Source organism: Denticeps clupeoides, chromosome 1, assembly GCF_900700375.1.
Source record: "Denticeps clupeoides chromosome 1, fDenClu1.1, whole genome shotgun sequence".
NCBI classification, from domain to species: Eukaryota; Metazoa; Chordata; class Actinopteri; order Clupeiformes; family Denticipitidae; genus Denticeps; species Denticeps clupeoides.
The window spans coordinates 5,941,293-5,967,685 of NC_041707.1; the positions used below are offsets into that span (position 1 = coordinate 5,941,293).

The 26,393-nt window shown below is 46.4% G+C and overlaps 1 protein-coding gene across 6 annotated transcripts in view; it reads right to left on the reverse strand.

Annotated features, from left to right (window-relative positions):
- kif13ba (kinesin family member 13Ba) overlaps nucleotides 1-25,068 on the reverse strand; it is a 28,304-nt gene extending 3,236 nt beyond the window's left edge. Inside the window, exons 1-40 of one of the 6 annotated variants that reach the window (XM_028960726.1) lie at nucleotides 24,859-25,068; nucleotides 21,869-21,962; nucleotides 15,126-15,138; nucleotides 14,979-15,039; nucleotides 14,808-14,900; nucleotides 14,463-14,643; nucleotides 14,294-14,381; nucleotides 13,814-13,948; nucleotides 10,867-10,979; nucleotides 10,639-10,750; nucleotides 10,342-10,554; nucleotides 10,155-10,265; nucleotides 9,843-9,977; nucleotides 9,592-9,719; nucleotides 9,415-9,501; nucleotides 9,145-9,338; nucleotides 8,795-9,035; nucleotides 8,409-8,571; nucleotides 7,743-7,889; nucleotides 7,443-7,592; nucleotides 7,243-7,368; nucleotides 6,890-7,063; nucleotides 6,638-6,795; nucleotides 6,421-6,553; nucleotides 6,120-6,266; nucleotides 5,940-5,969; nucleotides 5,741-5,840; nucleotides 5,503-5,629; nucleotides 5,069-5,124; nucleotides 4,848-4,972; nucleotides 4,567-4,743; nucleotides 4,355-4,447; nucleotides 4,120-4,272; nucleotides 2,750-2,827; nucleotides 2,539-2,592; nucleotides 2,328-2,427; nucleotides 1,816-1,949; nucleotides 1,322-1,387; nucleotides 801-1,092; nucleotides 446-723 (exon numbers count right to left, since the gene is read on the reverse strand). In XM_028960726.1, coding sequence (XP_028816559.1) covers nucleotides 578-723; nucleotides 801-1,092; nucleotides 1,322-1,387; nucleotides 1,816-1,949; nucleotides 2,328-2,427; nucleotides 2,539-2,592; nucleotides 2,750-2,827; nucleotides 4,120-4,272; nucleotides 4,355-4,447; nucleotides 4,567-4,743; nucleotides 4,848-4,972; nucleotides 5,069-5,124; nucleotides 5,503-5,629; nucleotides 5,741-5,840; nucleotides 5,940-5,969; nucleotides 6,120-6,266; nucleotides 6,421-6,553; nucleotides 6,638-6,795; nucleotides 6,890-7,063; nucleotides 7,243-7,368; nucleotides 7,443-7,592; nucleotides 7,743-7,889; nucleotides 8,409-8,571; nucleotides 8,795-9,035; nucleotides 9,145-9,338; nucleotides 9,415-9,501; nucleotides 9,592-9,719; nucleotides 9,843-9,977; nucleotides 10,155-10,265; nucleotides 10,342-10,554; nucleotides 10,639-10,750; nucleotides 10,867-10,979; nucleotides 13,814-13,948; nucleotides 14,294-14,381; nucleotides 14,463-14,643; nucleotides 14,808-14,900; nucleotides 14,979-15,039; nucleotides 15,126-15,138; nucleotides 21,869-21,962; nucleotides 24,859-24,928 — 4,998 coding nt within the window. In that variant the 5' untranslated portion in view covers nucleotides 24,929-25,068 and the 3' untranslated portion in view covers nucleotides 446-577. Of the gene's footprint in view, nucleotides 1-428; nucleotides 1,093-1,321; nucleotides 1,388-1,815; nucleotides 1,950-2,327; nucleotides 2,428-2,538; nucleotides 2,593-2,749; nucleotides 2,828-4,119; nucleotides 4,273-4,354; nucleotides 4,448-4,566; nucleotides 4,744-4,847; nucleotides 4,973-5,068; nucleotides 5,125-5,502; nucleotides 5,630-5,740; nucleotides 5,841-5,939; nucleotides 5,970-6,119; nucleotides 6,267-6,420; nucleotides 6,554-6,637; nucleotides 6,796-6,889; nucleotides 7,064-7,242; nucleotides 7,369-7,442; nucleotides 7,593-7,742; nucleotides 7,890-8,408; nucleotides 8,572-8,794; nucleotides 9,036-9,144; nucleotides 9,339-9,414; nucleotides 9,502-9,591; nucleotides 9,720-9,842; nucleotides 9,978-10,154; nucleotides 10,266-10,341; nucleotides 10,555-10,638; nucleotides 10,751-10,866; nucleotides 10,980-13,813; nucleotides 13,949-14,293; nucleotides 14,382-14,462; nucleotides 14,644-14,807; nucleotides 14,901-14,978; nucleotides 15,040-15,125; nucleotides 15,139-21,868; nucleotides 21,963-24,858 lie in introns of those variants that run through there. The other 5 variants (XM_028960406.1, XM_028960487.1, XM_028960334.1 and 2 more) reach the window with 5 other exon arrangements.
- Nucleotides 25,069-26,393: the final 1,325 nt, after the last annotated feature.

The following is a 26,393-nucleotide window of genomic DNA, read 5'->3' on the forward strand; positions in this document are numbered from 1 at the left end:
AGATGCTGACTGGCTAAAATGAAATAAAATGTTGTAAATTTTATTTAACAGTTTGCTGCTGCATCACTCTGTGACCAACTGCTGCACAGCAGCGTTCATTTAGCGGAGCAGTGGTGGCCTGGCAGGTAAGGAAGCGGCCCCGTAATCAGAAGGTTTCGAATCCCGGTCCGCCAAGGTGCCACTGAGCAAAGCGCCGCCCCCACACACTACTCCCCGGGAGCCTGTCATGGTGCCCACTGCTCACCAAGGGTGATGGTTACTTATGGTTATTTGATGTGCGGCCGATCGAATCATGGTGCCGAACGCCTGTGTGACTTTCATTTGCTCCAGTGAGCAGGAAAACGGTCTCAGTCCAGGTCGTGCTCCACGTCCGTGGAAACAAGGCCTTAACACACCTCTATTCATTACGGCCGTAAATCAACCCTCACCTGAAGGCGTGTCCAGCTCCACCCCAACCCAGATGCCATCTGAGAAGTCCGTATGTCCAACATAGCGCACAGTGCCACTCTTGTTGGCGCCGAGTGTCACACCCTCGCCGGCCTTGAGCCAGTGGGGCAGCTCAGAGTCTTGCCCGCCATCATCGTCTGAAGTGATCTCCAGCTTCTCTGCGCAGTTCGCTGGCCTCTGGCGCCCTGGCGGTGCCTTCTCCTCGCCGAGCATGCGGTTGAAGGACTGGAGGTTGGACTGCTTGACCTTCTGCAGGGTGAAGGGGTTGAGGTTGTGCTGCAGAGAGGCAACACCATTCCTGTCAGCGGCCGGAGTCCTCAGAGGCTCCGCTGTGGGGCCGCGCTTTAGCCCACCTTCTACAGGACCAACAGAAGGGTGAAGAGGGGTGGTTACAGCGCCCTCGCTCTCCACGCCTCCCTGCCTGGGCTCAGCCGCCGCGTTGGCGCCGGGAGTCGGGGTGAGGTCCCCGAAAGCAGCTGCTGCTTCGCACAGGGTCGCCGAGGACACGCTAGTGGAGAAGTAGCCACTGGAGGCCTCGCTGATGGGACTGAGGGGCGTGTCATGCGGGTCATGCATGGGTGGAGGCGGGGCTTCGGGGCTTTCTGACTGTCTGTCAGGGGCGGGGCTCCTCCCTACCAGAGTCACCTGAGGAAAGCACGTCCACAACAGGGCAGAAACAGGTAACTAGCACCTCACTCAGGTCTGTGGCTGCATGCTTCAGGACATTAAGAACAGGAGACGCCAACATGCCGCATGCAAAATAAAGAACATAAAATTGCCGAATTTGCTCCACGAAGCCGCGGCCCATGCAAATAAAGCGGCGGAAGCTCAATAAACATAGAGAGGCGACGCCGGACCGAGGCGGGGGTCTTACCGGCTCTATTCTAACTTGGCTCTCTTCAGAGCTGCTCTTGCTTTGCATCATGATGCGAGGCATATGCTAGAGAGACGAACGGGGCAGCATTAAAAAAAAAAAAAAAAAATTCCAGGGAGTCCGAAATACAGGCTCCTGCACTTCACTAGGGCTTGGTCATCCCGCCGCAGTCAACATTTCTCCGTGTGGAGGGACTTTCAAATTACGTATGGAAATTCGGCTTTGGGATTAAAACGGCCCTTTCCATAGAACTGTCTTTTTCTTTTCATCTAATCAATGTACAGTTGTGGCTCCTGCTAATAATTTTGACGGATTATTAAACCGTGGAAGTTGATGAGGTCTTAACGATATCACCACAAGGATAATAATTTCTAGAAGCCTATACAGAGTAACGGCAGAGCGTGAGAGGACTAATGCACACAGCTACACACGTGATCCTTGGCCATGTGAATGATTATCAGGCATACAGCTCACAGAGTGGACTGAGGACAGACCTGCTGAGCGTGGGGAGACGGACGCAGGTCCTTTTTGTCGTCACGGACTGGGAACAGGGACTTGAGCAGCTTGGGCATCTGTGGAACTACGACCTTGACTGGAGGGAGAAAAGAAGCAGCGATCCCTAAGAGCCCTGGGGGAGGTCGGGTAAGCGAAGAGGCAAAAAAAAACAAAAAAAAAAGAAGAAGAGATGGAGAGGAAAGGGGCAGGGATGAAACAGAAGGGATGGGCCAAGAGTGGTGTGGCAGGGAAGGCAGACAGGAAAACGTTAAGACAGGAAGACACAAGAAAACATGCACTACTACACAAAATATCTGTAGCAGATTTTAGACAGAGGAGTGAAAACTAAATAAACAGAATTATGAAAAATTATTTACTGCATGGATAAAAGACATGAAAATCTGTTTTGATTGTGAAGGTATTCAAAAGCACACAAACTTGAAGGAGACTTGGTGACATTTTGAGAATGAGAGTGAAAAGATTGAGTGTTGACCTGTGGAGAATGGTCTACCTTGCTCTGTGTCTTGATTTTGGGGTCCTGAGGGTCTCGGCAAAGTGCGACTAAATTGGGGAGGGGTCAAGAAGATGTCCTGCTGACTCTCCCAACGGTTCTTTGAGGCAAAATGGATGAAAAGTTAGGAACAAATGAATGAACTGTGCATTAGTTAATCACAATTCTTGTCATTAGTGCTTAAAACACACCGGTGTTATGTTTTACAAACCTTATTATCCTCCAGCATTGAGTTCATAGACAAATCCTGCCTGCTTCCTGACAGCTAATTGGATACAAACCGATTTTTGTAATTAATCTTCAATATTTCAAAACAGAAGAGTATATCCAGTATTTGCTGTAAATGTCACCATGCACCCTTTTCTTATTAATGTACTTGATAGGCAAGGATAATCGAATGGAAAAAAAGAAAGAAAGTGTACCCTGTGCACACTGGGAGAGCTGAGGCTTCGTCTGCTGCCCTTCCCTTTGCCTGCTAGATGCTCCTTCACTGCCACCTCCTGAACACACACAGAACAAACATTTCATTCGCCAGACACACCTTGCCATAATAAAAGCTAATAATATGAAACTACGTGTAGTCTGAATATGATTATAAAAGGAAGAAAAAATAGCTAGCAAATTATTTATTTATTGCTATATATTATGCATGTAGTACAGACAGTTGTTATATTGATTTACCAGCATATTGCTTTAATGTTTCTGATGAATCAATGCAGAAACAATTAAATTAGTTGTAATGTGCATGCTTTAGGATTCCTTCAGACATTGTTACTTTTAATAATTTGCATGAAATACTTTTAGAGACCACAAGGTGGCAACAAAATCTATATGGCCTTGCATACTAAAAATACCTTTAATTCATCTAACTCTGTAGAGCCTTAAAATTACACATTTGGTGAAGCCAGTACAGAACACTGAACACATAAGTATTTGCACCTGAGCTTTAGCTGGGGTTATTTATGTATGTCCCTTACCATTCAATCAATGACCAACACGTAGTATGCACTGTCACTTAAATGAGGCACAATCACTTATGCAACTTAGATATATTCACCCTTCTGTGACTTATTTATTTAATGCGACTGCACTTTGTCTTCTATGTCTTCTACGTATCATGTTCTATGTTCTGTCTACGTGGGAGAGATTTTCAAGTAGAAATTTCATTGTGTTCTGTACGCTGTACTTTGTACATATGACAATAAACTTCAACCTCAACATCAACCTCAAAAGCACTTTAGCTGGGCATAGATTGTGCAATTCTAGTCGTTTGGTAATCCCCAACAATGAAAGCTGTCCACACCGTACGATTGCTCACACTACACGAGTAATAGGAACGCGTCTGACTACTCGTTTTGTGTGCAAAAAAAAAGCTAAAAACAGAAGAGTTTTTAGGCATATACAACAAAACTTAAGTGGTTAAGTATACACAAAAACACATTTATCACTATATAATTATTCTATATAAAAAAGGACGAAGCCACGTCAAAAATGCTTGAGTGTATCTGCCACAGCTCACACCACACCAGATACGTTTGCACATGCACAGTGAGGACAAACCCACTCAGGTTCAAGTTTCTTTGATGTAATACACGATCATCTGATCATCGGGACCTGGCCAGCAGGGGTGAACTGGAGATCTTTAAATCATGTAAATTACATGACGCATGATCAAGTTTCGGCCCCAGTCCAGGAATTATCACACAAGTGGAAAATCGGCTCAAAACGGGCAAAAATCACACAGTGTACACCCAGCTTTAAGCAGAGTTGGATCCTGACGTGCATCTCTGACCTGCCGCAGCCGGTCCAGCGTGAGGATGTTCTCCACGGCGAGGACACTGCGCAAGTATTTCTCTATGGCCGCCTCGTTATCAGAGGACTTGGGGTTCTCTGCGCTGGCAGCCATGCGGGCAAGCATCTCCCGGTCCTCGGAGCCCTGAGCATCCTGTGTGAGAGAAACGATCAACACAGCCGGCCAATCACAGCTGTTTATGATTTATACAGATGGCGCACCACTGTACTCGTACCCCTGGAATGTTGGAAACCACCTCAAACGTCACCCCACATCCCGGGATGGTGCTGCGTGTAGACATTCTCCTCAAGAGGTTCTGAGCGAAACCCTGCAAAACAAATCCACACGTAAATGAGAACATGAGCATATATCCTATTATATTGAAGCTGGTATGCGGACCACTCCTATTGGCTAACATGATTAAGGGTGCATGGAACAGATGCAAACCTGTCGGCCAGTGAGATTGACGCAGATTCGCTTGCGCAGAACCAGCTGCATTTCAGCAGGGTGGCTGAGCTGAACCACTGCGCGCACTGTCAGGTAGACCCGCTGGTCTGGGGTGGTGCCACGACTCAGCTGGGGGCACTCATGGACTGTGGAGTCCCATGATGCTTCTGCTCGCACCTACACACACACACACACACAGAAAAGTATTCATTATAGGTCAGCATTCATTGACTGCAGGGGTGAACACTTAACTGTTGTGCCTAAAAATGTCACATTCTTACCTCTCCATCATAGTGTTTAACTATCTGAAGGTCAAAGAACTCATCTTCATCTTCTCCACTTAGTGTAGCATCCCAGCCACCAGCCTCAGGAGGCTCGAGGTTCTCCTGAGAGCTAAAGTCATCAGCTGTGAGATTAAAGATAGGAGAAATGTTAACACATATGCACACACACACACACACACACACGTTTCGGAATTAGGAAACTATAATCCAATACATACTACTGAGGTCCAAGTAGAGCACAGGTATATGCGTTTCCATGCCTGGAATGGGTACCCTGTGAATGCAGTGGACATGTCATTAACACCATAAACAAAACATCAAAAAATTTAAAAATCATTGTAGCTACAGGTTGGCGTAGAAATAATCCTGATAATGATTCTAGTCATTTGAAACAATGGCATTGTGTATTTTTACAAGCAAAAAAATAACAAAATGTCCAGCAAATTAAGAAAAAAAAAAAAAAAAAAAAAAAAAAAAAGCATAAAATAAGTAATGCCTTACTTATTAATCACATTAAGAAAATAACACCTATAACATAATCTAAACGTTGAGTGAAAAAATGTTAGAATAATTCTGTAAGATAAAAAATTATGAATTATTGTTAATTTGACATTTAACGAGAGATTTAAATTCCCGGTCCACCGTTACTAACCACTCTGCCGGCGCGCCTGGTATTCCGCTGCCAGCAGAGGGCACCATCACCGCATTCCTCTCTTCAGTCAGAGTGAGACGCCACTCCAGAAGCTGCGCCTCTCGCTCCACGTCATCCTCAGTCTTATCTGTGAACATACAGCGCGGTCAGCTGAGGCGTGTCCCTAAAAAGATCAATACGTGCTGAAGCTACAGTGGAGCGGTGATTCAGTGTGGGGCTCGTGCTGAGCCAGGCATACCAGCTTTGCTGACCAGCATCTGAAGGTGCTGGTCCAGATACTCCTGTCTCTTTGTGAGGGCGGTCAGCCACTGTCTCCTCAGCCTCTCCAAATCTCGCTCCTGCGGAACAAGAACACAAGTGTGAGCATTGCAAACTTTTTTTGTAATTAGAGATAATGATTGCATATTTGTATCTGCTATGACGTATTTGTCACATACCTGATAACTGTCCATTTCATCACCCTCCAGCTTCAAAACACGAAAGAGAAAAAAAAAATAAAAAACTAAAATTCACATTTATATTAACCATCACCACTTTTATCAGGGGACTCCAAAAGGCTGGATTTAAAGTAGTTCACTAGAAGATTACAAATTCTGGGAGCAGGGGAGGATTCTGACCTGCTGGGGCTCATTTGGTTTCACAGGGCGAGTCTGTCTGATCTCCACACAGCCCACAGACACGGCCAGCATGACTTCAGCTATCAGGGGCATGGTGCCTGAGTCCTGCACTGAGCGCACCTCCACCTGCACCCGGCGGGACTGTCCCTGATGGCACACACAAGCATGCACAGAAAGTGTGAGGATTTTATAGATCAGATCAACAACTCGGAATTTTTCACAGAAAATATTCCTCTGAACAAATTTGAATTCCTGCACATAGCACTGGATAACCACACAGGGTAATCTTTAGCATCCTTACCTGGCGCAGCTGAAAGATGCCCCCAGTGCGAACATCCCGGGCTGGGACCACCTCGACTGGCATGTACTCCCCATTCTCGTTCAGCTCCAAAATCTGCACCCACATCTCCAACTTACGAGTAACCTCACTCCAGCTGCACACACATCAAAAAAATTCAAGTACAAATAGGGAAAGAATAAGTGACTAACCTAATTTGGGAGCGTCTTTGGGAGCGAACCGGTCACGTAGGGTCCGGGTTTTAGCCTGGATGATGCTGAGGTCCCAGAGGGCGGGGTTCCTCCCTGGGTCAGCCTGCCTGTGCCCATACACCTCTATGGCTACAGCCCCATCTGTCAGGTACTCTATAAAGTCCTCTGTCACCGCCACTGACACCTCCTGCCACAGAATCAGGCAGAAAATGTCAACTGTTGTTCTACAGAGAGAGATCTGATGAACCAAGATGCGGAGATGCTGGTGGGGAGCAGATTACCTTACAGCTGTCAAACACCACCATACAGTGGGGGTCTTTACTCTGGGGGGAGGTGGCTGAGGGGTCAACTTCTGGGGCTACGATTATGGGTTCTGGCATGTCCCAGAAAGAGTACTGGCAGAAGACAAAGTTGGACAGATACTGGGGAAGACCTGTGGCCTGGAGAATTTTAATCTGAAGGAAAGAGGATGAGAAGAGATAAAAAAATATTTATATTTTTTACAATATTTAACCACTCCTGGAAACAAATATGACATTTTTCACACACCATTACTATACTTATGATGATCAATTTCGTATTTGAATAGTCATTTTTGTTGATGTATGGCAAAGCCCTAGAGAGCAGCCCTCACCATGCACACCAGTTTCCGCTCCTCTGACTCCCCATCTGGGCTCCTATCAATGTCCTCTCCTCCCGCCAAACTGTCATCCACATCTCCTGCCATCCGCACCACCTCCACATGGAGTCGCCCAGCCACCTGAGACAGAAGGACACAGCTGAAGACACAACGTCAGTGAAAAACGTCCAATCAGATTTAATTGAGATCCTTACCTCCCCTTTCTGATTGATGATGGGTATAGCGTACTGCAACTTGACATCATAGAAGAGGCAGGACAGGAACACGTTGGCCACGCCTATCAAACTGTGGTTCTCATGCTCATCGAAGAAAGGGTCTGCCCGTTTGAAGTAAGACCGCATCATCTGTTTTTAAACAGGTAAGGGACTTGTAAAAGAATATTAAGGGCCTTCTTTGGGGCAACACGGGACAACACAAATGGGGTCATTTGCATACACAAATATCACTAAGCAAGCCAGTGTGGCGCAATAGCCAAATGAGAGGAGTGTCCTTACAGGGCTGTCCTCGTCACACTCCTTCAAATCCTGGTACAGCTCTCTCATGTCCACCAGCCGGTTCTCCATTTTCTCGAGGGCCCAGATCTGCTTTCCTCTGCCCTTCCGCCTCACCTGGATGGCAGGTTCACTGAGAACGGCGTCTCGCTGTGGAGGACACGCACACATGGAGTGCAAAGTCAGACTAACGGCACCATTCTCAAGCTGGCACAAAGTGATAAGCATGAGGCTTGTTCGCTCATGTTAAGTGAAGAGTATTTGGATTTGAATAATGCAGATGAAACATGCACACATCCCTCTGTTTTTACATTTGTTCTAACTTATCATAGGAACTAACTATGAAACACGTACAGTCACCTAACTCCTCCTGACCCTAGGGAAGAAGAAAAAAATAAAAAATAAAAATTTTCCACTGAACTATTACTATCTTGGCAAGATCAAAACACCTACACACCAGTATTTACTACACAAAACGCCCTGCAGAAAGGTCACCTGGGATTTATTTTTTGCATGTGTACATGCTGGTGATGGAAAAAGGTAGTCCTTTCGTCTATAAAAATTAGAATGGGAACACACAGTGTTCAAGGGCATGGAAAGAACTCGCCACAGCATTTTCCTGAGCACACCCAGCCCATTGTAGCAAGTGTGCGCGAGGCGGAGCCTGACCTTCCGGTTGGCGTTGAGGTTGGCAGCTGGGATCTGCAGCGTGACTCGGTATTCCGTTCGCTTGTCCATCTCCTCTGCAATGAAGCTGGCCTCCTGGACCAGTAGGTTGGCCCTCACAATCTGCTCACGTAGCTTCCTCAGGCTTCTGGTCAAAACTGCTTCTCTGTTTTTTTTAAAGGAAAGCTGATTATTCTCTCTTTTTATTCCAAGAGTCAGAGTTCTCATGCATTTATTGCTATTTAATAGTACATGTTAATTCGTTGCTAGGGCCTGAGCGATTAACTTGCTTAAGGGTGACAAAAATAATACTATTATTAATAATAATCTTGGGCAAGTTTTGGTGTACGCAGCCTTCACACTTCCGAGTACCATAACGCACAACGTACCGCTCTTCGCTCCACTGGCGGATGCGTTGCTGGGCGCTGGGTGAGGATGAGGCCACGCCCCCCAGGCTGAGGCGCTCCATGCTGCGGTAGTGTGCCTGTCCGCCACTTTGCCGGTCGGGGGTCAGCCGCTTGCGGAGCTGCTGCAGCTCCTGTTCGTACATGAGGCGCTGCCGCTCCAGGGCAGTCTTCTTCTCCTCCTCATGCTGACGCTCCAGGCTCTGCAGCACTGCCTGCATTGGGTCTGATTAGCGCAAACAGGTCATATGTTTGGTTCTAGATCTTCAAATTTGGATTAAAAGGGTGTGTATCATTGTTTTTTGATCTGGTGGACTGGTAGTGTTTCTGCTCACCATTGCTGCCCAGGGCCTTCATCATGACCTCGGTCTGGGCAAACTCATAGCTGAAGCTAACCTCGCTCGAAACCTCGCTGGCCGTATCGCCATCTGCGTCCAGCTGCTCGTTGCTGTTGCTGTTCTTCATATTACCCCCTTCACCCTCCTCATCCTCAGCTCCTCCATGCGAACGTCGCTTCGGCAGGTTTATCCTGAAACAAAAGGAGGGATAGAGTCACGTGCTAATCGCTCTGAGCATAAGCACCGTAAACATGAACGCTGCTCTACCTGAAAAAGTGGTTGTTTCCCCAGAGAATGCGGTCTCCATGGTGAAGCTGTTGTTGGCAGGTGACCGGGGAGCCATTGATGCATGTCCTGCAAATGAGACAAAAGGGCCCGGCACAAATTACTCATCAGGCTTGGAGATGTTCGAGAGATGCTTGAAGGGGAAAGGAAAACTCATACCGCGAGTTTGGGTGGGGGGTGAGCATGACGCCATCAGCGGTAATATCGATGACGCAGTGCTCAGCCTGGATGCCCATTCCACACAACTGGATGTCCTGGGAGTTGGCCGAACCCACCTTAGTGTGTTCCTGTGGAAAGCCCCAGACAAAACAACAGTTGCATATGCTGCCAGGCTCTAATGTTAAGCTACAGCTCGAGACCGAACACGTAGAATTTTGTAATAGGAACATGTACTGATGGAAGGTCTGTACCTTTAGGTAATAGACCAGCAGTTCGTTAAGGGCGGGGTCGGCGTTGAGGTTGACCAAGAAGCATTTATCCTCTCCGACACGAATGCCAGACGACTGCAGGGAGATGCCCAGACTTTCCAACTGCCGTTGCCTGTCCTGAACTCCGAAACAAATGGAAAAAAAGGGTCAAGCTGACTCACACCCCACTTCCCAAAATATCTTTCAACGTCTATCATGAGCAGAGAACTGCCTTCACAATATACACCCCAACCTGAGCTTTCAAGTCATTGGCAAAGCTCGAGGAAATATTTGAAAAACGGAGTAAACAAGGACCTGTGCAATTTCTTCAGTCTTCCTCAGCTTCTCCTCCCACGTTACGGTCATCTCTTGTATAAGCTTCTCAGACTCTTCCAGCCTTTCCTTCAGCTCTGGAGCCTTCATGGACTAAAACCAGAAGAAGGTTAAGTCTCCTCTGGAGAAGTCTGAGGATCTTCTCTGTGGTTAATGAAAAACACAGTACCTCTGCCTCGGTCAGCTGATCCCTCAACTTCTCCACCTCCTCTCGGAGCTCACGTATGATCCTGGCGTTGGGGTCCTCGTTGACCACGGCGTGGTTGACTATGCTCTTTGCCCGGTCGGCGTATCGCAGCGTGGACAGGGTCTCATCGTAGTTGTCTGCAGCCGGGCTCACGGTGGCCACCATGGCCGTCCGGCTGTTACCTCCGAGACTGTCCTGTAGAGACGGGGCACGGAGTCACTTCAAACTTTGACATGTGACCATCGCCACCCAGAAGAGGAAAACAGACAAAAGGCTGACCTTCAGTAGCCATGTGAGCACAGAGTCTCTATAAGGGACGAACTTGCTCTTGTTCTTCCCAGCACCCTGGTCGGCCAGAGCTGAGATCACCAGTCCCAGGGTGGTTAGAGACCTGCCCAGAGAAGTGAAAGATATGGTCAGACCACACTGGCCAGACCTCGCACTTGCCAACTGACAATCACTTTGGGTCTGTGTATGTGTGTGTGTGTGTGTGTGTGTGTTAGGTACTTGTTAATGTTGCTGCCTTCTTTCAGCCTCTCCCCAGCTGCACCAGTTTTGGCTGCTCTCTCGCTACCCGCCAAGTCCACCAGACTCAGTTTGCTCACCTTCTCTCCACTGGTCTGCAAGAGCAGCAGAGAACTGTTACAGAACATGACTTGTCAGTAACACAGTTAATACACACACACTAAAAACAACAAGAAGGAAAAAAGCTAAGTAACAGGCATAAAACAAGCCCCTTTTCAGGCTCCCAGATGATATATATGAAAGAGCATGTTAGCCAAACCTCGCTGAACATGTCTATATTGAACAAGAACAATGGCGACCAGGGGTATGGGCTGCCCAGAGAAACAAGCCACCATTGTTCTCTCCTCGCCAAGCTGCAAGAGTCCGAGGGCACACACGCTTAATGATGGGGGGGGAAAGGCTGCATTTCCGCCTGACGTACAGCCTTCCCCATTGCTTTACAACATTCACAATACATAAGGCTCGTAGCGGTGCGGTGCTGGCTGCAGGAGGAGTGTGGAGAGTTTACGAGCACAGGAGATGGGGGAAGAGATTACGGAGTGCTGGGATAACAAAGAGTGCCCTTGTTCGGTTAGAGCTTGAGCTTTATGTCAACTCAACTGGAGTTCATCCCCTCTATCTGGGCACCTTCAGGTCCATCTACTCAGGCTTATGATGCAGTGAGAATTACTGGATAAAAAGGAAAACTTTTTTAAAAGTATTATTTATTTAAACATTTGCCCATTAGTGGGTAACATAATAGCCTACAGCCACACACTGTGCTTCTGTTTCACAGTAAAAGCCTTTGTAGGTGACATCATACTTCCTATGTCTGCTCTATCCGATCCAGTTGAGCGATGAGCTTGCATCAAGGGTAGAGAGTAATGAGATATTGTTCCTAAATACGTATTATAATTACAAATAATTAAATAAATAGTAAACCAACATCTAATGTCTAAAGACAACAGGCCCATCTATAGTGTCCTGTCTAAGACTGGTTTAGTCATTTTGAAACCTCCTCGGGGGAGGACAAGCAGTGAAGGGCTCAGAGGAGAATTACTGCCAGTAGCACTGCAGTCAGCATGCAGGCTGCATCACTCAGAAACCCGATCTGTGAGGCTGCCAATGAGAAGCCTGTAGATAAAGCTGACTGTACTGATGAAGACGGACCAGTAAAAAACACAAAACAGTAGAGAGCTAGTACTTCACTTTTACTCTGTTTTAAAGGAAAGAACAGACTGATAGAGTTGAAGTGATTGTATATGGTTCACCAACGAATTGGCATTAGGTAACAATTTCAATAATTACTCTGTAGGAAATAGTCATATTGGCAATCTGCTGCAAAATTGATCCATTTAAGTCTAGATTTAAGTCTAATAGAGTGATGCTAAATACTTTCTGATTTTAAAGATTAGTTGGGGAGATTAACTAAAGCACCAACATGGTCTCCAGACTAAGATTAGTCCGTAGATAATTAAATAAATACACAAATGCTTTATCAGTTTGCAAATCTGTCATGCCCGGTGTCTGCAAAAACAAACCAAAAAAAAAGGTTAGCTATTTTTAGCTCAATATTTGCATTTCAGGAAAGCACACCTGCTGAAGGATTCTGTGCATCCTGAATTATGGATGAGGACCGGCTCCGCAATGAATCAGGTGACTATGACAATAAGGTCGGTGAGCGGAACACCGTGACAGGGCCAGGGTGATCGGAGATCGGCTGACGTCTTCATTGGGACACGTGATTATTTATTAATGGAGTTTCCTGCCCTGTGCTTCGCTGGTCGCCCACATTTTTGCCAAGGTAGAGGAAAACTCGGCCCTCTGATTAATGAGGCAAGAACGTTTCACTGACTAATGGTTTGAAATAAAAGTGATGCACAACACACTGCTTACTTCAAAGAATGATGTGATCTAGATTTACTCCAGTGTTAAGAGCTTGTCTATTTCCAAAGAAAAACGGTTTTCTGTAACCTGGTGACAGACATTGCTGCATTTGAAAAATAAGAACACTGCAAACTGAAGCTGGCTGGGCTTGAGGGTAGTGGAAATCCCTGAGCGTGCCAGAATGATGGGACAGGTTCTAATACACATTAGTCTTCACTCCTGAGCCAAAGAGTGTTTAGCGTGTGGCTTTGCTCTTCTGGACAACAGATGAACAATGGGTCAGGTGTCTGGCTTTATTCTTTAGAAGGTTGTTTTAGTCTTAAAAGGTCCCATGACATGAAAAATAATCTCACGAAGTGAAGATTCACCCAGACTGTCTATGGCCCTGCAGGAGCTAGAAATGGTGATATGTAAAAAGATTCTTCTGCTTCAGATGATCGGATCTGGAATCTGTCCCCTTATGTTGTCATAATGAGAAAGGTTACCTCCCGTTTCTCATGCTTTTGTAGTACAGAGAATTTTCCCTGCAAAAGTGGCTCCACCAACTGTCGTGGCTTCCAATTAAGCATTGCAGTTACTCAGTGATTGGATGTAAAAATGAGCAGAAATTTATTTTTTTAGTTCAATCACGCAAGAAGAACCAGAGGGTTTTCTTTTTTCCCCCCCGAGACGCTGTCTGAACGTCCTGTGTGCGCCAAACATTGTGGTTGGTGAATGGTGTTCATGACATCATTTCCATGAATGCTGCCCCCTGCTCCTTCCCAAACATCTTTAAGCCGCTCATCCTCATACCACTTCTCTCCTCATCAATAGAGTTTAAAAAAGCAACAGATACCGAAATGGCACGTCCTGGGGAAATCTCATTGTTTGACTGGCTCAAAGTGCCTGTAATTCTGCACCACGGCTAAATTTTTCTGAAGATACTTCTGATACAATATTAGGGGACCAATAAGACCTATATAAAAGCAAAAAAATGGGTAATATGAGTCTTAGGTCAACACAGCTGTGAGCATACCTATAACACTTAATCATGGAACAATAGGCTAATCAAATTCAGCCTTACCCCAGACTGCAGATCTTTCAGTGTGTGTGTCAGGATGATGTTGAACACAGCGTGGGATCTACTGCTCTCCTCATTCATGTTTGTGGCGGCCACAGTGCGAGATTTGTTTCCTTCTGACATTAGAGACTCAATGTCCTGTTGGCAAGCAGAGTGCAGAAGATGAATGATAGCAAAAAAAAAAAAAAAAAAAAAAAAAAAAAAAAAAACTATGACAAGAACATAAACTAATCACGGTCATTGGTAAAAAAAAGTAATGACATTGTTTCTATACTTTCTGGAATTAAAGAAATATACATAATGTACTGAGTACAACCGGATTTGTCTGTTTATTTCATAATGTGCATTTGAAAAATATGTTGTTCTCAAATGTGCAGGAACAATACAAAACATCTTCAGGTATGGATGCATCCATGCTCTAATGTGCAGAGCCATACTCAAAGTCAGTCGATTTCCATAGCATGTCCCAAGAGACTTATGTACCTTATAACTGGTGACGGCAAGTCTCGATAACCCGTCCACATACGGTCCCAGAACTTTGTGCTCCCTCACCCTCAAGGCCTGCCGACTCCTTTATGAAAATAAATAAATAAATACTACAACAACAACAAAAAAGGCACTCAGAAGTTTGGCGTTTCATAAAGGGTCTCACCCTTTGGGGTCAAGGAGATCTCGGACTTTCTCATTATAGATCTCCATGTAGGAAACTTCCACCGTGAAGCTCTCCTCCTCACGCTGCTCCTTCACCACACGTTCAAACAGCGAACTACAGAGGCGTGGAATCAGGCCAGGCTGGTCCACAGAGCCCATCATAGTGTAGGACTTCCCTGAGCCTGCAAACAAACATCAAATCACACTCTGACCCCAGTGGTATAATTCACATGAAAACAATGTACCAGTTAGTCACCATCTGTTAATAATGTACATCATTTTTATTTCACTTATTTGCTCCATTAACAAACACCTACACAATTAAGTCAAATCACTACAGGCTCACCTGTCTGCCCATATGCAAAGATGCAAGCATTGTAGCCCTGGAAGGCATTGTGCAAAAGGCTTTCCCCAAGGCACTGGAACACCACATCCTGACCTGAAACACCATGTGTGCACATCAACAGTAGTTCCTAAAATTAAAAAAAAAAAAAAAAAACAAAACAGGGACACAAACCCGCAAACTTGTCTGTTTCCGATTCATCCATGGACCAGAAACAGTAGTCGTATGCGAAGACCTAATGTAAAGAAACAGATACTTATGGTCCTAAAACCAAAAAACAAACATAGTAGTTTATGACATTACTTGCAATAATTGTGGTACCTTGGGCTGGGTCCTGAGATGATTCATATTGAAGGTAAACATGGATAAAAAAAAAAAAAAGAGATGAAGACAATTTTAATGAATTAAATCAGAATTCATAAAAAAGGCATATAACATTTTTATTATCTTTTGCAGTTATTCAGAACAGAAATACCCACCCATTCCTATATATTGACTTATTCCTATAAGTCAAGAAATGGCTGCCAAGTACTATAAATTTCAGAGCAGCATCCTCTTACACTACTTCATTGTCAAATAGAGAATCATATCTGTAATCCACTGTTGAATTAGGGTGGTAGTAGCCTGGTGGGTAACACACTCGCATGTGAACCAGAAGACCCGGGTTCAAACCCCACTTACTACCATTGTGTCCCTATGAAAGACACTTAACCCCGAGTTGCATTTTTGTAACCATGTTGTAACCATTCGGCAAGATCCATCTGAAAAAAAAAAAAAGTGCACTTAAGGTTTTTTTTTTTGCGCTCCAGGAGGAGCTAGGACCCAGAAGACGGGCGGACGTGCGTGCATCCACCCCGCCCGAATCCATGTCATCAGCTGTACTTTGCTCACTGGACCCGAATGCAAACAGACGATCGCTCACTCAATGAGCAAGGCTGAGCAAATATGCGTTCCCCGCCCCCAGTTCACAGCGGCCTTATCTGGCCGGTGCTCTTTAATGGCACCTCCACGCAGCGTAAACATTATGAGCTCAGCGCCACTGGCGGAGTGTGGGAAGGGAGGTCTGGAGGAATCTTCCCACAGTTCCCTGATCCGGACAATCATTCTGAAGAAAAAAAAAAAAAAATTCAAAATTCAAGCGGTGAGCCCGCAGAGAGGGTCTCCAGTCTGCCTTTCAAAACGACCTTTCGTTCGGGGAACGACGGCCAATTATAATCATTTTATTTCTGCTTTCTGCACACGTCTTATGGCATCCGTAATGGCCGAATATCTTTCATTGCCATCTGTTTACAGCTGATGGGGAGCTGACCATCTAATGAAAAATATAAAGACGAGGGACCTCAAGGATTATCCAAAAAAAAAAAAAAACGATGCAGTGACCCCGGGCGGAGCTTGTCGTTTGAAATCAGGCCATGCAACACAAAGCTTTCACTGTATAATAAGCGGAACAAAGTCTTTCGTCACATTCCAGAAATATCTGGAAGGGGCTCGGGCCGCCCGGCAGTATGCGGCAGGGTGAGCTTCATCTTGGAGGTCGGCGGGGTGGAGAGGAACCCGGGAGGGCCCAGAATAACCAGTCAATCTCTCGCTGAGCTGACCTCTGCTCTCGAGTGCCCAGGTAGACCTAATGAGTCCTTCTTTCCTTTATCTTCAAACCTACTCAGTCTCAAAAGGACGTTTTTTTATTTTTCTCTTTCGTCCAGGGGGCTGCTTGACTAATTCTAATTTGGCGAGCCTTTGATCACCATCAAAGGGGAAATGGAGGGGGGTAAGAAGAGAAGAAAAGACCAGAATTTACAGTCCCGTTCGAAGCGGTGAGCAGAAAAGGCTGTGGGCTCTAAGTCACTCGCCATCTGACGGCCAGATTACTTATTGTTGAGGGCTAAAGGCTCCGCCTCCTCGCAGCTTCCTGCCAGGCAGCGGAAGAGTCTCACGGCACCACGGCATCCTGGCCCACTGCTTTAACCGCTCCCTTCCCAAACAGACGTTACCCCACTTCCATTGGCCTGGTCCCATCAGGTTAATCCTTCTACAGACAAAGACCAATAAGGGACACCTTACATAAACAGAGTTAGAGACTAGCTGACGTGTACAGATTGCCCTTCCTCCATTGGCCAGTTTGGTTTAACACTATGGTTCAGTTATCACGACAAGGGGTCAAGATGGGGAAAACGGTACGAAAAAGAGAATAAATACATAAATAACTGGAGAATAGGTTAGTGATCACAAATTGAGGGACACAAATGGAAAGAATTATCATGACATTTCAATTACTCTAAGGCTTTAGATGGAGGGTCTTTTCTGTCACTCAGAGCCGTGGCGTGCTGTAGTCTGGCCTATAGAAGCCATACCTTAAATCATAGAGGAGCAGTCACATGGCGGCTTATTTAGGACCTTCTGCTGGCCAGCTGCAGCCTCCCAGGATCACACTGAAGGCATTCAGGAGGCGGAGCTCGGCAGAGGCGGAGGAGGATTCTCCTCGCTTCTGCAGGCTGCGGAAGTACTCGCTCGTAGGGGAGAACCAACATTCGCTGGCGCCGGCCCAGTAGGTTTGGCATTTACAGGGCATGGTGTTTACAGGGAAGCAATCCCGTACGAATGAATGGTAGTGGGGCAGTAGTGACCTTGGTTGTCGGTTCGAACTGCCAAGGTGCCACTGAGCAAAGCACCGTCCCCACACACGGCTCTTCGGGCGCCTGTCATGGCTGCCCACTGCTCACTCAGGGTGAATGGTTAAATGCAGAGGACAAATTTCACTGTGTGCACCGCGTGCTGTGCTGCTGTGTATCACATGTGACAATTACTTCACTTTATTATTCACAATGACAATTCGAACTCATACCGAACATCCTTTTCACTTGGGAAACATTCAGTTCATATCCAGTGGGGCACAAAGGGAGGGTGCATGTTTTGGTTTTGTTTTCAATTTATTCAAATTTGGACGTGCTTCGCACCGATGTTCAATTTAAAAGGTCTCCTGATCTGTTTATTTTTTGCTTTCATATCAGGCTTGTTGGTCCCCTAATACTGTATCTAAAGTCTCTTTCAGAAGCCAGAATTACAGTCACTTTGATCCAGTCCCACAATTAGGTTTCCCTAGGATGCACTATCTCAGTGTCTGTAGCTTTAAATGCTAATGAGGAGGAGAGAGGCGGGACTACGAGGAATGCAGGCCAATAGAAATGTAGAGTGCTTTCTCAAGAAATTACATCAACACCATTAACAAACCACAATCTTTGCCGCAGACAGGAAGTTTCCTCCGTTATTCCTGAAGTGCCTCCGATATTCCAGAATAATAAATAAATAAGTAAGTAAGTAAATAAATAGTTGATGTCATAAGGGAACTAATTCTTGTTTGGACCAGCAGAATGTCCAAATTGCCATTTCTAGCCACAGCAGGAGCACAGACAGGCTAGGGGAACTAGTATTAATGTTAAATAATCTCTCAAAGTGACATTTTCATGTCAGGGGACCTTTAATAAGTCAAGACAAAGCACCATCTCTTTAGTAAGGTACCGTCCCCACACGTTGCTTCGCAGGCGCCATTCATGGCTGCCCACTGCTCACTAAGCAGAGGATACATTTCGTTTTGGGCACCGTGCTGCAGCGTTTCACAATGACAATCACTTCACTTTCACTTCACTTGCAAAATGACTATGGGAGGGAGGATTGGATTTTTTTTAAAGAAATGAAAATAAAGTGACAGCATAGCCCAAAGGAGGTTTATTGATATTTTCCGCAGTGACAGCTGTCAGCGCGAGTCAACAAATGATCGAGGTGGGGGGCAGAAGATTTGTGACCCACACCTCAGGACCGAGTCCCAGCCCCCCCCCGCGACAGATGACGACAGGGAGACAAGGGCCGCCGCCACCACCGTGATAGACAGTCCGGCGTGTTTCTGCATCGCTGGGCTACAGCCGAGAAAGTGACGTTCTGCGTACTTGACCCAATTTGCAAATCTCCCAGACACGTCCTAATGAATTAATGCACGAAAGAATTGGTGCTTGCTGGGGGGGCCTAATGCTCTTTAGACTGGTGTAACCCCCACATGATCCTTCATTTCTCCTCACAGCAGTAGACATGAGTAGCAGATTATCGTACAGCGTGGTTTCAAAAATGTTATACATTACAATGGAACCCTCTGAAGGCCTCCGAGAAACAGTGAAAGCCCGCCTGCGTATAGGCAGAAGAAAGTCTGTAACCGGAACGGCTCTCCAAGGGAATTTTAGCTGCCAAAATCACACACACATATAACTTGTTTCTTGTGGAAATCTTTTCAGAAATATTATATTCAAGATTGGTTTGTTGTCAGTACAACAGTATGTCGTGTATTGAAATAATGTTTTGTACAGTGCAATCATAAAATATCTATATATGTATGTATATACACATAAGTTAAACTATAGTAACTAAAACTAAAGCTTAAATACCGTAAATATCATTGTAATACTGTATCATTGTGATAACAATGAACAGGTCGAACAGGACATAGCTGGACAACATCCTGTAGGATGCTTGTGAGTGGGTGTGTTGGATATTTCAAACAAGACACGCAAGACAAGACAAAGATGTGCAAGATGTGCAGGAATGTGCAAAATGAGCAGATATGTGCAAAAATCAGGTGCATAAGGCTGGAAGTGTATTAACAGAGTTTAACAGTGTTCTGGTGATGGCAGTGCATTGAGAGCTCTGACTGGACACAATGGTAGTTGTGGGACAGGGGGACAGTCCCTGTAACTACTGATTGTAAGGGGCTCTGGATAAGGGCATGTGAATCATGATCTCAACCCAATACGTGGATTTGGAGACCAAGCCTGGAGTTCAAGGTGCAGGACGGAGGACCTCCATGAGTTAGCCATGATTCAATGGCCGGCCTGCCCCCATGAAGTCACTTTATAACACCTGACCTGCAGGTAGCCAAACCTTCAGTAAACACAGAGCAGGGAGGACAAGGTGCAGGATGAGGCATTGCTCACCTTCAAAACAGAATTATGCAAGAACCAGCACGTCGACATTTAACCAAATGAAGTTAAAACACAGGGAGGTCAAAGGTAAGCGTACAGAATTTTGCGAGCCAGGTGTAACCACGTACACAACCAGCGTTCGATTCCACTAACAGATAGCGTTCACACAACCGGTTTACGAAGATGGATAAATGACGCCTTCAGTTGAACTGTCAAACACGCCAAATGTCCCACAGGCAGAACCAAACTCCCTGAAAATCTGAACACACCCAAATTCTCCCACACCACCCCTCTGCTACGCTCCCTCCACTGGCTCCCAGTTGCTGCACCAATCAGGTTCAAAATACTGGTGCTGGCCTACAAAGCCAAATATGTAGTAGCACCATCCTACCTCACAACCCTTATTACATCTCGCACTGCACCTCGTATACTCCGAGCCTCCAGTACTGCTCGCCTGGACCCTCCATCTCTGAAGGTAAAAGGAAGCCGCTCATCTAGACTCTTCTCAGTCTTGGCCCCTCGGTGGTGGAATGAACTTCCCCTCGAGGTCAGAACAGCTCAGTCACTAAGTATTTTCAAGACCTTCCTCTTTAAGGAATATTTAGATTAACTTTCTTATTGTCAAACTTGTGTACAGAATCTACAACAGAGTGAATAAAAAGATTGTATTCATAGTTGAGGGTCCTGGTGAACCAGAATTGATCACTTTATCAATGGGAACATGGAAGCACTTTGAAAGTCGCTCTGGATAAGGGCGTCTGCCAAATGCCTTAAATGAAAATGTAAATGTGAAGGGTATATGCTCATACAAAAGTGGGGATGCAACATGCAACATTCACATCAGCTTTTCTTTTTTTCTTTTTTTTAAATACCCGTGGCTATGCTTTCACAAATCACAGTATTTATTGTGACAACTGCTTAGTTCTGAACATAAAGCTTTTGCAGGTTTTAATATTACAGATCAAGAGGTAACTGGAAGGAGAGTTAATAGCACACTAACGTTCATGCTGCACTGACCATAATGCACAATTACTATATCTCTTTTTTAAAAAGTTAAACAATTTTTTTTACTAGTCGACCATGTCCACAAAACTGTCAGTAAGCCTTTCAGAGCGTGTGTGTACTAAAGCCCCAGAAAAAAAAGACAGTGCAGCACTCAGAACAAGAAACACCAGAAGAGCGCAGCTTCTCTGCATTGTTTTCACAGCCAAACCCATCACTTCATGGCCAAATGCAACACCAACACATGTTGAAACTCTTCTCTTCGGCAGAGCTGGTTTTTCTAGGCGCCGGTAAACCAGAAGCGGCACGTTTTGGCAGAGGTGCGTGAGCTGCGCCGTTCGGCCCATGAGAACGGCGCCATTTGAGGCATATGGGCCACGGGGGACCACAATGCATCACCTCGGGCCTCATGAACTCCACGCTGCAATTAAACTGTCCGTTGTGTGAAGGCAGCAGGCGGCTGGGCCATTCACGGCCACGTTTAAAACCCGTTCCACCTCGCTCTTTGTCCCTGTGCTGTGGGCAAAGAGAAACGAAATTGTGTCCTCTTGTCTGCCCCCATAAAAGTCACCAGAGATTTTTTATGGCCGACAGATGCTTCAAGTTAACTTGTATTCCCTTCCTTCCATAGAAAGGGACTTCGCGGCTGCAGCTGACCTGGACCTAACCTTCCCCCACTGTTGCCATGACGATGGAGGGTAGGAAAAAGGAGGAAGTCAGAAAGAGGAGAGTTATGTCCTGATTCCTGACGTGTCCTGAAAAGGCTGCATGTCTCCACTGTATCCCCTAGCAGATAAACATCCCTGTCAGAGCCTGCCAGAGAGTGAACCCTCATGGTGTCCCTGCGCATGGTGTCCCTGCGCTCAAGCCTAGTGGGTAACACACTCGCCTATAAACCAGAAGACCCAGGTTCGAATCCCACTTAGTACCATTGTGTCCCTGAGCAAGACACTTAACCCTAAGTTGCTCCAGGGAGACTGTCCCTGTAACTTCTGATTGTAAGTCGCTCTGGATAAGGGCGTCTGATAAATGCTGTAAATGTAAATGACTCGGTGGCGGAACGACATTTATCGGTATGACTGGAGAAGGACCGCTTACCTGGAGTCGGCTTTTCCAAGGTTGCCTGTGGCCGGGTGCAGGACGGTCTGGTTCCCGTCCATGTCCACCACACATTTTGTGTTCAGTTCCTTCTCTGAACGGGAAGAAAACAAATATGTTTACAGATACATACATGTATGCATGTATTCATACGTTGCATTGCAATTATTATTTTATATATACATGCCGTGCAAAACATTTAGGCAGTAGTAAAACTAATTAAAGGTTATCATCGCACCAACAGTAACTCTGAAAATTGTTCAGTAAGGGACTATTAAAGAGATATAGAGATGGTGCTAGAAGGTTGATCTCTCTCTACGATTGATCTCCTACAAGAACAGATACTAGAACAGAGTCTCTTTATATATCGCCGTTTCATGAAATGAAGGAAACTCTGCAATAAACGACTTTTATTTAAATCAATATTTGATCAATGTTTCACATGGCTTTTGCACACTGCCGTGAATATACATTTTGAAATATTGTGAGCGCTATTGCAGATGTAGCGCTCGGGGCGTGTTTGCTAATGTCACGTCAAATACGTCTTCAGGATTTACAGACACAAACAAGAATGGACTGCCGGCTAGTTGCCGGTATGTTGCGCACTGGCCTCTTTCGTCGGTGCGTAATCACCGCTGACACTGAAAGATGAAGATGAGCCTCAATCACGTTTCTATGAAATACCTCTTAAACAGGAGGAGCCCATAGCAACGAGAGAACGACGCGTCGCCATACTTCCTCGTTCTGGACTATTTAAACCTGCTCAAAATCAATGTATTGGTCCCGAGTCGTACAAAAATGTGCCCAAATATCTAATCATTTTGTTCATCAAGGATTTGATGAAGCCAGGTAGGCTAAAGCTGTCGGACTTAATTCCGCACAACAAGTTTAACCGGAGTGACGATTTGCTCTAAAGCCCCATCTGCGCGCCGTGCCTCGTGCCGCCATGTGCGAGTGCTAATAATAGGGGCATTAATCACTGTTATCTCCCGACTAAATACGGCTGCGTCTCTTTCTGCCTGGTCATTGCGGCGCGGTTTGAACAGAGAAGCTCAGCAGTGGGACAAACAAGCGATTGGTTAAAAACGAGAAGCCAGGAAGTCCAGCTGAGTCAGATGCTCTGGAGAGGATGTGCCCGCATCAACCACCATAAACGCCTCATAGGAAGCACACACTTCCTCCCACTGGCGGCTGCCAACGGGCACGGCGCTCCGGGCTCTGAGGTGCGGAGCCCTCGGCGCATCAGAAGAACCCAGAACAAGGGACAGGTGGTTTCTCGGCAGGACGGTAGTGGGCTGGAAGGGGGGGGAAACCATTTTACCTCAAAGAGCACTGCTTAATTTTTTCATGAAACAGAATTAAAAAAAAAAAAAAAAAAGTCATTAAATCACAGTCCTCCTCAACCAGTCCTGAAAAACAACCTCCCACCGGGAACTCCGCATTAAAAGCGGGGGGAAAAAAAAAAGGAGCTGGGAGAATGTCACATGGCTGAGGTCCGAAAGTGAAAGACTTCACACTGTAATTTCCTCGACACATCTACCAGGGGAAGGGATACGAGTCCTTTGAGGGTCTTAACAAATCTCACGGCCATGGGAACGCTCCCCATTATGCAACGTTGGCAAATAGGCCATTCAGAACTCCCTTCCTGCTTTTGTCTGGCACAGTGCACATAGAGGGAGAAAAAGGCAAAAAGTGGAGAGAAAACCAAAAAAAAATTTCCTTTTTATCAAATTCAGAATAACTATGAACAATTTTGCGACTCAAACGAATCAAATCTCATTCAGAAACCACGATATATACATGTCGTCCGACACGGAGGGGGGTGATTGTCACTGTGGTGTGTGGTTTTAAAATACCCTGTCATCAGGGGAGTGACGAATTAGTTATTGTATTCACTCTGTGTGCACAGAAGCCGCAGCACTTTGACCACAACCGAAAAGCTCTGCATCTCTCCAGTGTGGGTTATTTGCTCTTGTGTCTCATCCACTGCATGGCAGGCCTCACGCGTAAAGCCAAAGCCCAAATAAAGAAACTTTCTCTTTTTTTGTTTGTTTACAGATACAGCTCCTTAGGGAAGGTCTTAAAACTATATTGGAAAAATTTTCCCCATAAGATGTGTAGACCATAGAAAGCGGCCAAACTGGCCAGAGTGGATTGAGCTTGTGGTCTCTTTTGACAAGTTTAAAGCAATGTTACTTTTTATTCATGATTTATTTTATAAAAAGATTAGAAAGGACATTCTTAGTACTGTAAATATATTTCATAGGAACCAGAATTACAAAAAATCTAGCTAAAAAGCATCTTAGATTCTCGGACCCCATAAAAACAAAACAAAATGTGATTATGTTAATGTAAAAGATCCAAAGGCGTTGGTTCACGTTTCGGACCGGTGTTTGGCAGCGACCAAATTCTACGCTCTGGAACGACAGGTGACCATTTCCTTTCGTTTTTTAACCCAAAATACAGGCCCTTCCCACAGATACGGTGTCCCCAGATCAGCGGTTCCCAACCCAGTCCTCAGGGCCTGCAGCCAGTTCCAGCTCTTGCTCTTTGACCCTTTTTCTTTAATCCGCCGCAAGAGAAATCTGGGGAACCCCAAGGTATCCTGTGATCCCGTTCAGAACGCCCCGAAGTATCACAGATATATCTGTGGCAAAGAAAATCCTGGGCTCGTAGACGTAACCGCACTACTAACTGATAAAAAAGCCATGTCGGCAGCCACGTGAAGGAGGAAGGCTGAAAGCGATGGTGAGGTGGGAGTTCGGCAGGAATATTCTGCACAGGCTGCGGCCCTTTAAGCACTCAGAAACTCCTCCAAGTTGGTTTCTGGATTACTGTTTAACAGATTCGCTGGATCTTCTTGCCGAATGGAACGCTGTTTTTCCAGCCTTGAACCTCCTTTAAAAAAAAAACTAAAAAAAACACACACACACACACACACACACACACACACACACACACCTGTCCGGACCTTTCGCTCATCGACTCACCTCTCCGGTTCATGGGTCGCACCCTGACGGCGACCTTCACGTTGGAGTCGCTCAGGTTCGACTCGCCCATCCTGGCCCGCGTTCCCGTCCCCCGGTCACCGTGTCACAGAAAACCACGTCCGACGGACCGTGCCCGAGGAAAAGTCCCACTCATTTAGGTCCCAGGCGTTTAAAATCCATCCGAGCGGCAATAGGCGGCCATGGCGAATCAACCCCCCTCCAAAAAAAACAAAAAAAAAGAACTCGGGCGTGGGTTTTCTAGACCGAGACAAAAAAAAAAAAAAAAAAAAAAAAAAAAAAACACACTCTCTAGTGTCAGTTCAGTGGCCTATTCCACGCCGAGGCGTCCACGCTGGCGTGAACCCGGGTGGGGTTGACTTTTCTAACAAGAGCCCGGCGAAGCGATGAAATTTTCATGAGGCTAAAGGCTAGCTCCTTATGCCAGGTCAAATAAAGAGTTAAAACTCAAACTATTTCAGTCGTACGCGGGCAAAATAAAATGGACAAACGAAGCGATATTACAGCGGTTACAAAAAAAATGTTAAATAAAACGACGGGCTTTCTGTGGAAAATCCTTCCGTCCAACAAGCCCCGCACAATAAATAAGCAGCCTGGCTGCACCGACGACAGAAAGCCGATATTTAAACGGCGGACAGCGAGTCCCGTGCGGCGAACAAGACTTAAAATAAAACGTACGCGGCGTTCGTAAACTTTTTGTGACCGCCTAAGGTCACTCCGCTGCCGCTGTCCACCCCCGGCTAGCGCCCCCGGGTCCGTTTCGTTCTTCCCTGCTCTCGGCGCGGTGATAAAAAAAAAAAAACGCGGCGTTTGTTTCAATAAGCCGGACGCGCCTCGGGTCGCTTTTTCTCCGACGTTCGTCGTGAACCGTTATATCGGATGTCACCCTCGGCTCCCGTGGAGGCTCGTTAGCCAATTAGCCGGGATACCGACGGTGCTAGCAGGCTAGCGGGGGTCGGGGTCGCCCCTGGTTCCCGGTGTCTCTTCAACGCCACGATCCAAAGTCCAAAGACGAAAGAAAAAATTAAAACGGCGGCACCACCACCGCGACGAAAAGATCCGCACGCTGGACGTCTTCAGGGCCGCAGAGGCAGCGCCGAGCCTCCCGAGGTTCCCCGAGTCGGCAGCGCTGTCATGCTCCGCGGGGGCTGCTAGCGCTCGGCTAGCTCCGTGACCTGGAGTTGCCCCTCTCCGCCTCTTCCGACGTAAGGAGGGTCCGCTCGCTCCATCCCGACACCGGGGAGGGGAGTCGGCCCCGGCCGCGTCCTTTATCCCGTTTACTTCCCCGCAGCGGGACCGCCGAGCTGCCTCGGCTCGTTATCAGGCGCTCCGTTGGGGGCGAAGGGGTCGGGGGACGGGGACGGGGACGGGGACGCCTCTAATCGGCATTTCACGGTCCGCGCACGCTGCTGCTGACCGCGGGCACCGTTTCGGACATGAACCGAGGCGGAACCGTTTTCAACCGGCCCGGACTGGGAGGGCGTTTCGGCCGCACGAAGAGACCCGGGTCCTCTTCT